Source organism: Callospermophilus lateralis, chromosome 6, assembly GCF_048772815.1.
Source record: "Callospermophilus lateralis isolate mCalLat2 chromosome 6, mCalLat2.hap1, whole genome shotgun sequence".
NCBI lineage: Eukaryota > Metazoa > Chordata > Mammalia > Rodentia > Sciuridae > Callospermophilus > Callospermophilus lateralis.
This window is the reverse complement of record NC_135310.1, coordinates 14,409,427-14,423,925: the sequence shown is the minus strand read 5'-3', so window position 1 is coordinate 14,423,925 and position 14,499 is coordinate 14,409,427. Positions and strand designations below refer to the sequence as shown.

Below are 14,499 nucleotides of genomic sequence, written 5' to 3'. Positions count from 1 at the left end.
GCGGGGCTGTCCTGAGGGGCGGGTCGGAGAGCTGTGGGGGCGGAGCTGGCAGGGAGAGGCGGGGCGTAGAGAGGGGCGAGGCTGTCCTGAGGGGCGGGTCGGAGAGCAGTAGGGGCGTCTCCGACAGTGATGGGCGTGGCGGAGGGCGACCCGGACAGGGCTGCCTGCGAGGGCCGGCACCTGGTTCTATCCTTGGGTCGGAAAGGCCTGCTCGCGGGGTGGGTGGGAATAAATTGCTCTTCTGAGACAAGAACCACATGAGTTTACAAAATGTGCTGTCTAGTCTTGTGTCTGCTACATAATGTACTTGGTTTCAAGTGACTTCTCTCAGTTGCCTGTCTATCCTCACTGAGCCATGTTTTTCTTTTAACGCAGTTGTGTGAATTCTGTGTGATTACCACACAACAGCCCTGAGCGATGGTCTCCTGGGTCGGGTGTGCTGCTCGGCAGAAGAGCACTCACTGGCCTCTCCCCAGGTGGCATCTCCAGCACTGCGCACAGGAAGAACTGCCTCTGGCAGCCCGATGCTTATCACTTCCAAAAAGTTTACAGATAGGTGCCTAGAATACTGAAGTTTATTGGCAGTTTTTAAAACACTTGTTCACAGGCCACCGGAGAAATAAATAAGTCCTGGGAATGCAAAGGTTAAATGTTAAATGTTCAATCTGGGATCCCCTACGGTCTAACTGTGTTAACCAGTGTCCCGGTAGTGTGTTTTTGTTTTTGAGATAACTTATTTGAAATAGCTTTTTATTTTTCTAAAAAAAAAAAAAAAAAAAAAATTGAAAACATAAAAAAGAAAGAAAAAGAAATGGTAAATCATAGGAGTGTTTAACAAAGTTAAAATACCCTTCAGTCATCTAACCAAAACTGTTAAGTATAATATTTTTTCAAAAAAATTAATTTGGGGGCTGGGGATGTAGCTCACTGGTATAGCTCTTGGCTAGTGCGCTCAGCGACTGGGCTCATCCTCAGTATTGGGGAAAAAAAGAATATGCATTTTTGCATTGCTTCTCTCTCTCAGCACTACATAAAAAAGGAGGTGAAATGAAAGAATGAAATGATCCTTGACATGAAGGAAACAGTTTTGCTACTTAAAAGCTCCAATTATTACAATTCTTTCACTTGGTATGTTCAAGGTCCACTACTTTACAAAATTGTCTTGCTGTAAGATAGTGTTTGAAATCTATTTTATTTTAATGTTGATCCAAGAATAGAATGGGACAGTAGGTTTGTTTATACCCATTAGGAGCAGTTATTTGCTAACTCTAAACTCAACTTTGATTTTTTTTTTTTTTTTTTTTTTACTACAGAAATAAATGGCTGGAGTAATTTGAACTCAACATGATAAATCTCTCAGCTGAATTCTCAAGACATGTTATTTCAAGAATATATTTCATTATAAAAGGTGCAAAAATCTAATAAGCAATCACCTTATAGAACAATGTAATGAATCCAGCCAGAATTTATTTTTCCTCAGATGCATAAGCAACTTAAGCAACACATGTAAGTGTACCCTTCATTCCTGTAGTGTTATACCAAGGAGGAAACAATAACTTGTCTAAGGATACATTGGTGAATTCTTTATTAATTCAAAAACATTTTAAGAAAGTGAAGAAAGTCTAATGCATACGCATTTTACAATGGTGTCCATAGGTTTCCACAACATAGTTAAATGAAAACAGCTGTTTGATTTACTTTGAAAATTCAAACATACTTAGTATGAGACTTCTGGATTTTCTTACACTGTTGACATGCTCAAATTCTATTACATGGTAAAAATGTAGCATTTGGGGAAGTCTACTGTTGTACATAGGTAAAATCATGAAGTAGAGTCAAGGAAAGGGGAATAAAAATCCAGAAATAATTTAAACTGGAGGAAAATAATCTTGATTATCTATGCAATTGATGAGTAACTACAGTTATTTTGGCATTGCAAAATAACCAAGTGTGGTGCCTCTTAAGATGTATTCATGCACTTAAAACTTCTTTGTAGTTCACTAATAAATGTTGGTGGAGTCCAAAATATGGATATAGATTACTAAATATAATGAACATGGTAGTAAGAAATTATACACATTCAATATGATAAAGTATATAGAATCAAACACATTAAAATTTTTAGTATTAGTAAAACATCTTAAAATCATATACAAGAAACATTGTATTTATGACAAATAGTTAAAGCTGGGGTGAAAATATCAAGTCTTTTACATTATTTCAATATTGTGTACATTGTTCAGTGGAGGGCATATAGGAAAGCACTAAGCAAAATGATTACCAATTTAAATTACCTCTTATTACAATTAATAAGATTAAGATATTATCCAAAGTGTGTGGAGGCTTAAAATAATTGCACAGGTAGTTCAAGGAAAAAAATTTACTTTCACCTCTATTAAGCAAATATTCAACGTAACACTGTTTTAGTTTTATTCTCCCATTTGATTTTCCAGCTCATTGTATTCATAGAATTTGTCATTAATCCTTTAATGAACCTAATATTAGTATTGAAAACCTACTCAGAATTTTTTAAAACTCAGTGTAAATGTCCACTAAATTTTCCTCTAGTGTAACCTTATAAAAATTGATTACTTTATAGTGGAGAAGCCTAACAGGCAGTCCCTCATTCAGTTGATCAAAGTCAACATTAACAGCTAAGAGGATCCCAAAGTTTGAGAAATTCTCACAGCAAGAGGAGTCATGACCATGGCATGCACCTTTGATATCCTGTGACAAGAATGGCATGTTTCCTCTGGTATTCCTTCCCCAAACCAAAACTGCTGTCTAATCATGGAAATGCATCAGACAAATCACAACAGAGGGAGGGTCTACAAAATGCCTGACCAATACTCTTCAAAACTGTCAAGGTCCTTGAAAACATGGAAAGGTATACAGACTCAGCTCAGAGGAGCCCGAGGTGACATGGCAACGAAATGGAATAGGGTATGGTGAATGAGACCCAGGAACAGAAAAAAAGGCCCTTAGATAAAAAACAAACAAACAAACAGAAAACAGGAGATCTAAACATAGTCTTAGTTAATATTAGTTGATTAATGACTAATACCCCATGGGTGTAAAGTATTTGAGGACAGTTTTTCTTTTTACTATCTGTGCAACTGAAAATTTACAGAAATGTAAATATAAAACTATTTCAAAAAAGATTTAATGAAAAGTTTTCTGAAGACATAACTACTCTTACTTTTCACATGTTCATGGTAAAATTGTTAAAGAAAACCATACTACTCTAATATTAAAAAGTCTGTTATAGATCAGTCTCTTATTAACTTAGCTTTAGCTCTATTATCCATTTACATATTTGGCAAATGACTTGATATTCATATTATCATTTAGAACATAGCTTTTATTTCCATTATGTATGTGTATGTGTGTATATATATAAACATATATTGTATGTGTATTATATATACACATATATATATAACATTGTGTGTATATATGTATATGTATGTGTATACACACACACACACATATCTGTGTATATGTGTGACTGAAGAAATTTTTCTAGATTATAGATAAGGTGAGAAATTGCTGAAATTAAAATAGTGGTTTTGAATCATATTATTGAACAAAACAATAGTATTGTTATAATCTTCCATCTTAAAATAAGCTTGGTTATATTTTTCTGGATAATTAATTAGTTAGATTTCAAAGTATGTTTTGCAAATATTCAAGGTAACACTGTTTTAGTTTTAAACAAACAAACAAAAACCCACAGATATTCGTGAAAAGTAGCAATTACTATTGAGCTGAAAAACTTTGATAAATATTACATGTAACACTATTCTTTTTATTTTATTTTATTTTATTTAATCATTGCCAACCTGTAAACTAATATTCTTCATTTGCAGATGAGAAAACAGACTCAGACAGAAAAAATGATTTGCTCACCATCACAGAAGTCAGAAATGTAATTTGAGCCAGGCTTGGTGGCACAAGCCTGTAATCCCAGCAACTCAGGAGGCTGAGGCAGGAGGATCCCAAGTTCAAAGCCAGCCTCAGCAACTTAGTGAGACCCTGTCTCAAAATAAAAAATGAAAAGGGCTGGAGCTATGGCTCAGTGGGTAATCCCCCTGGGTTCAATTTCTGGTATCCCTCCCCTCCAAAAAGTAATCTAACTTAAAATCAAATTTGTTATTCTAAGTTCTTGATCTTTCACACTGTATTCTAAATGTGAATCTGTGGACATACATTTCCATTTGTAAGCATTGTGTATCACATCATCTGAATATAGCAATAGGGTTAGAGCTTTATGAGAAGGAAATGTATTCAAACCTAGGACAGAAACACAACGTAACTATTTAAAAGCTAGAATGTTATGACAACGCATAGGTATAAATCAGCAGCTTTAAAATTCTTAAATTTCTGCCAACAGAAAAGAGAAATATATGATAAATTTTGAGTTTGCATATGTATTAAAAATGCTATATTTGGTTATTTTCTTTAGCACTTAATAACATCCTTTTTCCTTACATAGAGCTTTAGACATAGTAATCAGATTACTCGCACACTGAGATATGTTACCAGTTAGGTAGCACTTTGTCTTCCACACTGGTTTCATTAGTCAAAGTCTAGAGCATCTCCTTGAATGAATCTGCAGAGATGTCACTGGGAACTATAGGACTACAGCTGTAAGAACAATAATTTAAAAAATTCTTATAAAGACTGAAAAGTCTGATATTTGGAAATAATACGTATCACCCTGTACACTGTTATGTGATGCAAGGATATTGTTAAGTGTTTCAGAGAAGACCTGAAGCAAGTTTTCAGTTATCAGTTTGCAATTGTACCAGGTGAGAAGTTACTAAAATTTTTACAGATTATATATTGTTTTCTCGGGAGGACATTATATATTGATCAGAAATTTATAAACTGAAAAAAACACTCTAAGTGTTGATAAAATATACTTTGAAGGTTAGGGTCATAAACTGTCAATGTAAAATAGATGGGCAAGAAAGTTTTCTGGAAATATCTTTACTATATTTCAAAATAACTTACTAATGTATCAAGCTCAAAGGGTTCAAAATACATGTTTGATATGGCTCTATACATAGACATTTTTAAAGTCTTTAAGAAATTTTGATGGTTTTCCAAAAGGTTCTTATTTCCCTATCTTCTGATTGTCTTTGACATTCCTTCCCTTTAGATTTCTTCACTAAAGCCTTTGATAATATGCATTTTTTATTAGCTACACATGACATTACAATGATCTTGGCAATTCATACATTTGAATCATTGGGGTATAGATAATATGTATTTACTGAAATTTAAATGGCTAAAATTATGATACTTTTGGTATTTAAAGTTAAAATGTATAGAAAAAATGAATAAACTCAAAATTAAGAATCTCGTATGATTTTAAATAAGCTTAATTGAGTGAAAATGTATATTTATTCCTCCAAAATAAACATTATTTACCTATTTCTGTAGTCCTTTTACAACACTGAGCTATCATGTAAGTATATAATACATACTTTATACTAGGTTCATTAAAGGATACTTATTTATAAACACCCCATGCATCATGACCAACTACCAGAACTGGTCACCCTATGTACATATTTTAGGATTTTTTTTTAAAGGACTACGGTCTGGTCTTGGCATTTGCGTTTCTTAATTTCAGTATCAAAACTGTTTTGCTCTTATTCACATGTGCCCTATAACACTGTCAGAACATCTATGCTAACTCTGAGTAACATAACAATTAGAATAAGGAAGTATCATCCATCCATTATTACTATGATCTATGTACAAGAGCAATCTCTGAAGAAATCTGGGTCTCCAATTTATCTATATATACATAATCTATATCACGTACTTTTCTTTCCATTCTAGATACACCTGAAGTTAGGCAATTCAGAAAATGCATTAACATCTTTCTGTGCGCATTAGCAGATTCTAACTGTACACAAAGATCATTTGGCAATCTAAAACACAAAGTGCTCCTTTTAAAGTGCTCATTTTTCCCCAGGGAGGAATTCACTCACTAGGAAAAATCAAACTCTAATAAAGCAAATATTGTGCTCTTGGAATGGTAGCATAGACACCAGTTGAGGGCTTTTTTGTTTATTATAGCTCTGTAACTTAAACAAAAGGAATTATATCATACTTAAAAAATTGATAGAGTTGCAAATACACAGACATATTCTTAGATACTTCAAACATTTTGAAATTAAATGAGAAACCGTCCCATCCCCTGAAAATAGAAGTTTAGCACAGGAATGCTCACGAAGCATGGTTACCAACATCTGATGCATAAATCTGCTCTAGAGTCCTTGTCAACCCAACCTCATTATCAGGTTTCAAAAAGACATACCAAGTTCAAAAATCTGTATTCTACAGACACCCAGGTTAGACATTAGGGCTCTTCATAAGGGCCCTTATCTTTCCCATTTGGTAAAATATTAAACATATTGTCAAACAGACAATTCATCTAATAGTCCAAAGTATCTTATAAAGATAACTTACAACTAGCAGGTCACCATCATATATAGTAACAACAAGAATATAAAGTCTACAATTAAAAGATCAATGCATGCGAGTATCGTAGTATATTACATATCTTCTAATCATGTGCACCAGTTTATTGTGCCTCAAACACAGAAACAAGTATGATAGTATACCATATATGTGTACACATCATAGTAGCATAATAAACCCAATTCCAATCAAGAAAAAAAGTAAATGACTTAGGAACAATAGAACTTCGCAATAGAGGTGATGATGTTTTTAGGTCTTTCTTTACTCTTTAGGAAAAAATATGACTTTTTGTAAACATCTTCATAGCTCTTTTTTCAAACATTACCAAAAACTATTATTAAATAGTAAATATCTAAGTGACATGGATAAACTATGTCTTAACACACAACACTTTCATAAAGAAAACAAGCATTTGTTAAAAGAAATGATTATAAATATTTTCTATCTTGCATTTTAACTATATTTTCATAAATAATGTCTTTAAAAGTGCTGAATATGGTAGGATAGTCAGCAACGCCAGTGTAAACAGAACATTTTGTTTTCTACTCTGCAAATTTTTTTTTTAAAATCCCATTTTGTTAAACATTGCAACAGTTAAAATATTTGCATAGGGAATAGATAATAGCCCTTTTAATCATGTCTCCTGAATTCTATATAAATTAGAAAATCATATTCACTTAAAAAAACAATTCTTGAAATGTTTTAAGTTTATGGAAAAAGAAACTTACAATGCTAACCTTTCAAGTAAAATAAATTTAAAAAGAAAACCCCAAACTTGTTTTTTAAAAATATGTTTAATAAATTAAAAAATGAGAGGTAGTTAAAAATGACAAAGAAAACCTATAATTTTAATATCATCCTTAATATAAGGCCAGTGTTCTCAGTGGATATAAATCTTTTTAAAACTTTCATTTTAGGTTACTCGGTATTATAGTCATTCAGTTCAAGATTAAAAAAATAGTCTCCAGGGGATATTAATATTCAAATGTAACACGCTAATATAAATATGACAATGATTATTATGATTATGATTATTATTATTATCCTTTTTGTGCACAATAGGATATTGTTTTCTTGAATGTCAGACGTACATGCCAATGTTGGACAAGAGTTTTGTCTTAAATAGTGTATTTATAAAAAAAATATGGCAGCTAAAAGATTTGAGCACGGTACTGCCTTTTCATTATGGATGAGAATTAACAGTTTGATTTTGACATTTTTTAAAATAAGTCATTCGTAACGATAGTACATGAAAACAGTTAAGGTCTGAAGTAGAGATTTATCTCTTCATAACCCTTATAAAACTTTTCCTAGTATAAACAGTTCTTCACTGGATTTCACTTTCAAGGAACATATGCCACAGGACAGATGCTAGTCATCAAAATGTTTTACAGTGCTACATGTAGGCATTCTTTTATTAAGTACTTTTCTACATATTCCAAAACTAATTATCAAGCTTTTCTTTTTTTCTTGTTGAAGTACATAACTTTACACAGCCATTGTAGAACTGGAGAGCCAGTCTTTAATAAATTAATTACAGTATTGGACATCTTATATATACATAGATTCATTTTCATCTATTACAATTAAAAACAATATCACTCTTTGATTTGTCACTGAGAGAAGATATCTTCAAATTGTTTTGTGCTTTGTTTACTTTTCTTCTTCTTCTTTTTTTTAACATAGCAAACGCTTCTGTAATGAAAATGCCACATTTTTGGCAGTGAACAATCAGAGGGATCCTCCCCTACGATTTGCCAACAAACATAGATAAATAGCTCTTTTTTTTTTCATGTACAGAAATATTGGCTTCAAAATTAGTGTACTGAGCACAGTATTATAGCATGTTGAATACCACTGTTACATTTTAAAAATTGCCTTTTTCTGTCTCAGATTATAATAAAAAAATGCAAACCACAGCCATGTTTTGGCAATTATTTCTATAAGACCATATTGCACAAAAGTCTTTAAATACAGATATAAGTTATGCTATTTGATTAAATAGTACAACAACTACGTGGCAAATGAAGCAGCTTTACTTTGCACATGCAGTCTCTGGAAATACACTAGGAGACTGTTCATAGGACTACGAATACAGTTTGCTTGCAAGTAGGATGGGTGTTGAATAAAACAAACATAATTTGGCAATTCATTGTTTTGTGTGGTATTTTCTCCAAACGTCATCATGGATAACCTTTATAAAAAATGGAGACCAAAGACCATATGGTGGTATGTTCACAGTAGCCTGAGGAGTGCTATACTGCAGTTCTCCAGGGACTCAATTTCTGTATTATTTAACTATTTTTATTCCCCATCCCAGCCCTCCAAAATTGATGTTTTTTTTAAATGAAAATTAAGATTCAGAAGAAGAGCCGGCAGTACTTTCAACAAATGATTTATAGATCTGAGAGTTCAAAAACCTTGGGAAAGAATCTCTGTGCATTAAGGTATATATCTGAAGTTGGGCATCTTCATACATGTGAGGATTAGGATCCAACAAATTTCTATTGATCACCTCTCTAACTCGAGAATCGAGACTGACCTAAAAAGAAAATAGAGCAGATCCATTAAATCATATATTTTTTCAAAAGACCTCAATTAAATAAATGCAGGTTTTTGACATTTCAGACAAACATCAAAGAGTAAATTCAACTATTGAAAATCATGAGGTCATCTTTTCAAAGGCCACATAACCTTATATAATTTTCTCCCTCCAATCTTTGATTTAAACAGACAAAAAACAAAAAATTAGTCTTTCTGCCAGAATCTGGTTCACAAACATCTTGACTAACTTGGATTTATTTTTTCTATGCATTCATTCAGGAGCTATTGAGAGTTTCATTCACCAATGAGGTACCAGAGAATAACCAGAATATAAATTCACTTCCTCCTTTTCTTTAACTGTTGGGGAATTACGATAATAGGATAAAACTCTATCGGCAGAGAAGAGTTCTCCAATCAAAATTAACATGCATATCAAGGCTGATTCTCAACAGTTTCTTATCCCAACAGATCCTACGGCATCACAGTAGGAAAAGAAGAATGTGGAAAAGCAAAGTGAAGCAGAAGCACAGGAGGCATTCTTAATGATGTATCTACCTGGCAAGACCCAGGAAACATCCTTGCATTGCAATGCATCCAAAGATCTCTGTACTCAACATAAAGCAGAACAATTGCTTGAAATGGAATCTTTGAGAAAACTATAAATAGGAACTAAGAATATGTATTAAAATAATCAATGCAGTGTTATTTGAGAAGTGCATAGAGGCCAGGCATGGTGGCATATGCCTGTAATCCCAGCATCTTGGAGGCTGAGATAAGGAGGATTTCAAGTTCAGAGCCAGCTTCAGCAACTGCAAGGCACTAAGCAACTCGGCGAGACCATGTCTCTAAATAAAAAAAACAAAATAGGGCTGGGGATGTACTTCAATCCCTGGTACCCCCCCTCCCCCAAAAGAAAAGTGCATAGAAATGAAATTCTGTTGTGATATAGCACCCTCCTCCCATTCTAGGCTGATCCACCTGGAACAGGTAAGGACACGCTGGGAAGGGAAGAGTGGAAAATAAGTAGCAATGAGGGCATGCTTGGGGAACAGGATTGATGCTCTGCCTTGAATGCCTTGTTTAAGAAACACTCCAAGAGCCCTGACTGATTTCTTCAACTTTACTACTGAGCAAGGAATAGGAAATTGTGACCCATGTTTACTTGTCTAATAATATACACAACATACATATTTATACCTACACAGCCTGTTATAAGCATTTATCAACAGTTTCTTTGGTTCCGGTTTCTTTTCCCATCACTGTCTGGGGTCCAAGACAGTCTCTGGATGAAGCCCCTCACATTCCATTGAGTGTTCCCAGATTCCTGAGCTCTACAGATAATGTGGAATTGGGTTGACTGATACACTCCAGGGACGGCTGCTAGGTTTGTCGGGAAAGGGTGATCCAGACTACATTTCGGTGGTTTAGTTAGACCAATTTATAGACAGAAAAATTATAAGTTTCTGGCTGAACTGTGTATTTTTCTTTGTGGGAAATTCCTTAAAAAATGATGTTATGGAAGTGTAACATTTAGTTTTTCATTTCTGTAGCATGAGAATTCATCATCAATTACCAAACAATAAAAATAGATAATTCCCCCCACCCACCATTTTCTCACTTCATCTAAAGGTATCCTTTGCATTTCTACTCAGTGGCACAATATTGACATTAGAGATTAAACTGATTCATCTTATTTTGAAATGGGTTGTTCTGGTAGGGTGAAGTCTTACCAAACACATGCCACTGTTTTTGTAAATGGTGGGTTTATTTTTAAACTTGAGATAACTTTTTGTTTCAATGGAGAAGAACATTTTAGATTAGTGAAACAGAAAAAAGGATCATTTACTTCATAAATAATAGCATCATTAAGTTTAATATAATAGTCCCTTATCAGTAGCTAGAATCAATAGCTTAAAGTTATCTGAAGACAGAGAAATAAAATAACCTTAATTATTACTTGTTTTGAGTCATTCATTATCTTTGCAAATTAAAAACTAGTAAAATAGCATAAAGTAGTACAGCTTAACCTTTGCCAATCTGTAACAAAAGCGTATTTGTTATTTCTGTTTGAAAAATAAAACATTTACCTTAATATCTTGTTTGTTTGAAAAGGTTGTCAGTCAAAAGAAGTGTAGAGAAGTCAATAACAAGTTTAAGCCCATGGGAACAACAATCTACAGTCTCATCTTGTGGTGTCTTGTGCTTCAGAATGAGGATCATCTATAATACAAGGCAATGGGGTGGATCCAGGCTTGGGCCCTAGGATCAGGCACCTCTAGATGGCTTGTAAGCCATCTTAACTGGGGTCCACCTCATCATTCGGGGCTGAGGAGTTCCTGGGAAAATCTTATCCCAAGGAGAGAGAAAGGTGAGCAGTACAAGAGCTACCTTTAGGCAAGGGAAGTTGTCTTCTTTCTCTGTCTGTATTACAGCAGTAACAGTTTACATACAAATACAGCTACCACGAGATCTGACGCATGAGATCTCTCTGACTACTGAGAATTTGGGAGCATTTCGTTGGCAGCATTTAGCTGCTGGTTTCAACAGTGCTGACCACTGTCAGTTTAGGGAGGTGGCAACTGCAGCTTCACAAGGATGGAAGTGATTTTATGGCAGCCTCTGTGGACTTGGAAATATTCAATCCCACAGGGAGGAGGCTGGAAGAAGAAATGAGAATGGCTTGGAAGCATAGCAAACATAGGAAACTGTCCCGTGGCCATTTCACACACTACTGGAGAGGAAAATTCAATGAGTGCTTAGGTTTCACAAGAGTATACAGGTAAAGTGGGGGGAATGAAGACAGAAATCTTGATAGTGTGGTTTGGGAAGATCTGGGCTCAACACTGGTGTACTCTGGTCAAACTTACTAGGTTTCCTATGCATTGAAGGGGATTGCTGTGCTAGGTGAATACTTCTGGGAGGGAGCACACATTCTGATCTTACTTCTATTTTGTTGTTTTTTTGTTTCTGTTCTAGTCCTTAAGATATAATGAAAATTTTGACCCCATGGATATGGTTGTCAGAATTGTAGTGAAAATAATTTTCACTGAAAGTCTTTTTTTTTCCCATAAGACTTCCTTTATGTTGATTTTCTGAATAATTTTTTAATATAACCTGATTAAATACTTCCTCCCATTTTCCATCTTATTTTTAAGAAATTGTTTTATTTAGGATTCTTTTCCAAGTCAAATTCTGATCAATAATTTTGTTTTTTCATTTATAAGCACCTATCAGATTTTACCAGTTAGAACTTTTGCTGATGGAGATTTTTTCTTAATTTTAACTAAATTTATTCTCCCCACATTAGTTTTAGAACCAAAGATATCTGATTCTCCTATCAATTTTAATAAATCTTGAGCATGTGCACATTACTTATATATTATTTTATGCTTGTTATTTCTACTGAAAATAATTATAAATTACATATAAGATGGATGATATGATTGCATCTATTGGAGCATTCTATGAAACAGCTTTACTTTGCACATGCAGTCTCTGGAAATACACTAGGAGAGTGTTCATAGGACTACAAATACAGTTTGCTTGCAAGTAGGCAAAGATTATTAGTAAGATTAAATGAAGTGAATGTATTCTCAGATGAGATAGCATATCTTGCTTGTTTTGAGAGGTCCAGCATGTGGTAGGTTGGTTGTTTCGCATTTGTATCTAAAGTTCTAAAGTTGGGTTTATAGACATCAGTCATGAAGAAGATACTGGACAATGGAGGAAGGACTCCACATGCTTCAGTAGGAAGAGCTCCTCAGTTGGAGTCACAGGTTCCTGGGCTTGTGTCCTATAGCCACCAGATTCAACTGCAATGTCTCCTGACATCCACTTTACCTCTCTGAGGACCAGCTTCCTCTGCTGTGAAGTGTTGGCCTCTCTTCTCCTGGCTGAAGGACTTGGTGAGATGTAGATTGTGAAAATGTGTGTGAGACCCTCTTACCAACAGTGAACTTTGAGCCCAATGTGGAGAGATAAGAGGAGATGTAATAATTTATCATAATTATGAGGACAACGTTTTGATCAAACCCAGTCAGTGTCTCTGCTTTTGTGTCAACTGGAGTTTCACCTTCTCAGTTTCTTTTCTGAACATCCCTTTCTAGACTCTATCCTTCGGCCTTGCCCACTCGAACGCTGACCACAACTTTTAGTTACTTATTTCCAACACGTGTTTTCTGTCTTCATAGAATGTGAACTCCAGAATGGATAGGCCAGTGTCTGTCTTGTTCACCATCATATACCCAACACCCAGTCCAGAACCTGGCTCATGGGACTCCAATTATTAAAACCTGGTCTTGAAACAATTTGAAGAAATTTCTACCATATTGGCCTCAATAGTTTCATTAAGGGAAAAAGTCATATATATACATGTGTGTGTGTGTGTGTGTGTGTGTGTGTGTGTATTTACATGTATAAATAATTATAAATGTAGGCTTTCTCTACATATAACAAAATGAAACAACTCAAATTAAGATAAAATAAACTTGAGTGAAGAAAATGTAGTCTAGTTAATAATAAATGCTTCACAACTTAGTTATTATCATTTTATAAATGATTCAAATTTTCATGTTTTTTAAAAATATCTGAGTAAGTAAGGCCAGATCATTTTGTTCCCATGTAAGAAATCAAGTTTGTAGTGCCTATCTTTTATTTTGATTTTTGGTTGTAGGTATTGAACCCAGGGGCACCTAACCACTGAGACACATCCCCAGCCCTTTTAATTATTATTGTTCTTTTATTTTGAGACAGGGTCTTGTTATGTTGTTTAGGGACTTGCTAAGTTGCTGAGGCTGACTGTGAACTTGAGATCCTCTTGCCTGAGCCTTCCAAGCCACTGGGATGTGGTAGGCATGCCCTGCCACCCCCAGCATGTAGTGGCTGTCTTAAAAGCTGTGCTAAGATTCGAAGTTCAATCTGAGTAGGAGGACCATATTGATTAGCTCTGTCATTTGGTGGGGGAGATTAATGTGGTAGTACAAATGGCTTTTAGAACTGCCATTTTGGATTTAATTTACTAGTCTCTGTGCCCATTTTTATGGTTACTCTTGTAAATAAATGAAGTGAATAATGAGGCTCAAAAAAGGTTAAGTGATTTATCCAAGTCACACAATTAGGATGTTTCAGAGCCAGGACTTGAATCCTATGCACCTGGACATTCATCCCATGCTCTGACTACTATATAATCAGGGATCTCCTGGATGTGACATGTGTTCTTACCAAGGAAAACAACATTTGAAGAACAATAATGCAACATTGTCAGTAATGTGTGGTGCCTGATTAGAGACTGAGAAAAGTTCGCACAGGATCATCACCACGCTAAAATAGATGTTTTGTGAATCAAATCATTGAACATGGCTCAAGAGTAAATATATCCATCCCTTGGCTTAAAATACAGCTTTTCCATAATTATTTTGTATAAATGAAAAGACCTACCTTCATTTTACTTGGTTTTTG

At 34.5% G+C, this 14,499-nt stretch overlaps 1 protein-coding gene across 2 annotated transcripts in view; it reads right to left on the bottom strand.

The window, feature by feature from the left end:
* Nucleotides 1–7,522: 7,522 nt before the first annotated feature.
* The window catches only part of Rgs17 (regulator of G protein signaling 17), a 96,983-nt gene continuing 90,006 nt past the window's right edge, over nt 7,523–14,499 (bottom strand). For both annotated transcript variants that reach the window (XM_076859411.2, XM_076859412.2), the window contains one exon: nt 7,523–9,040. In XM_076859411.2, coding sequence (XP_076715526.2) covers nt 8,852–9,040 — 189 coding nt within the window. In that variant the 3' untranslated portion in view covers nt 7,523–8,851. The remainder of the gene's footprint in view (nt 9,041–14,499) is intronic.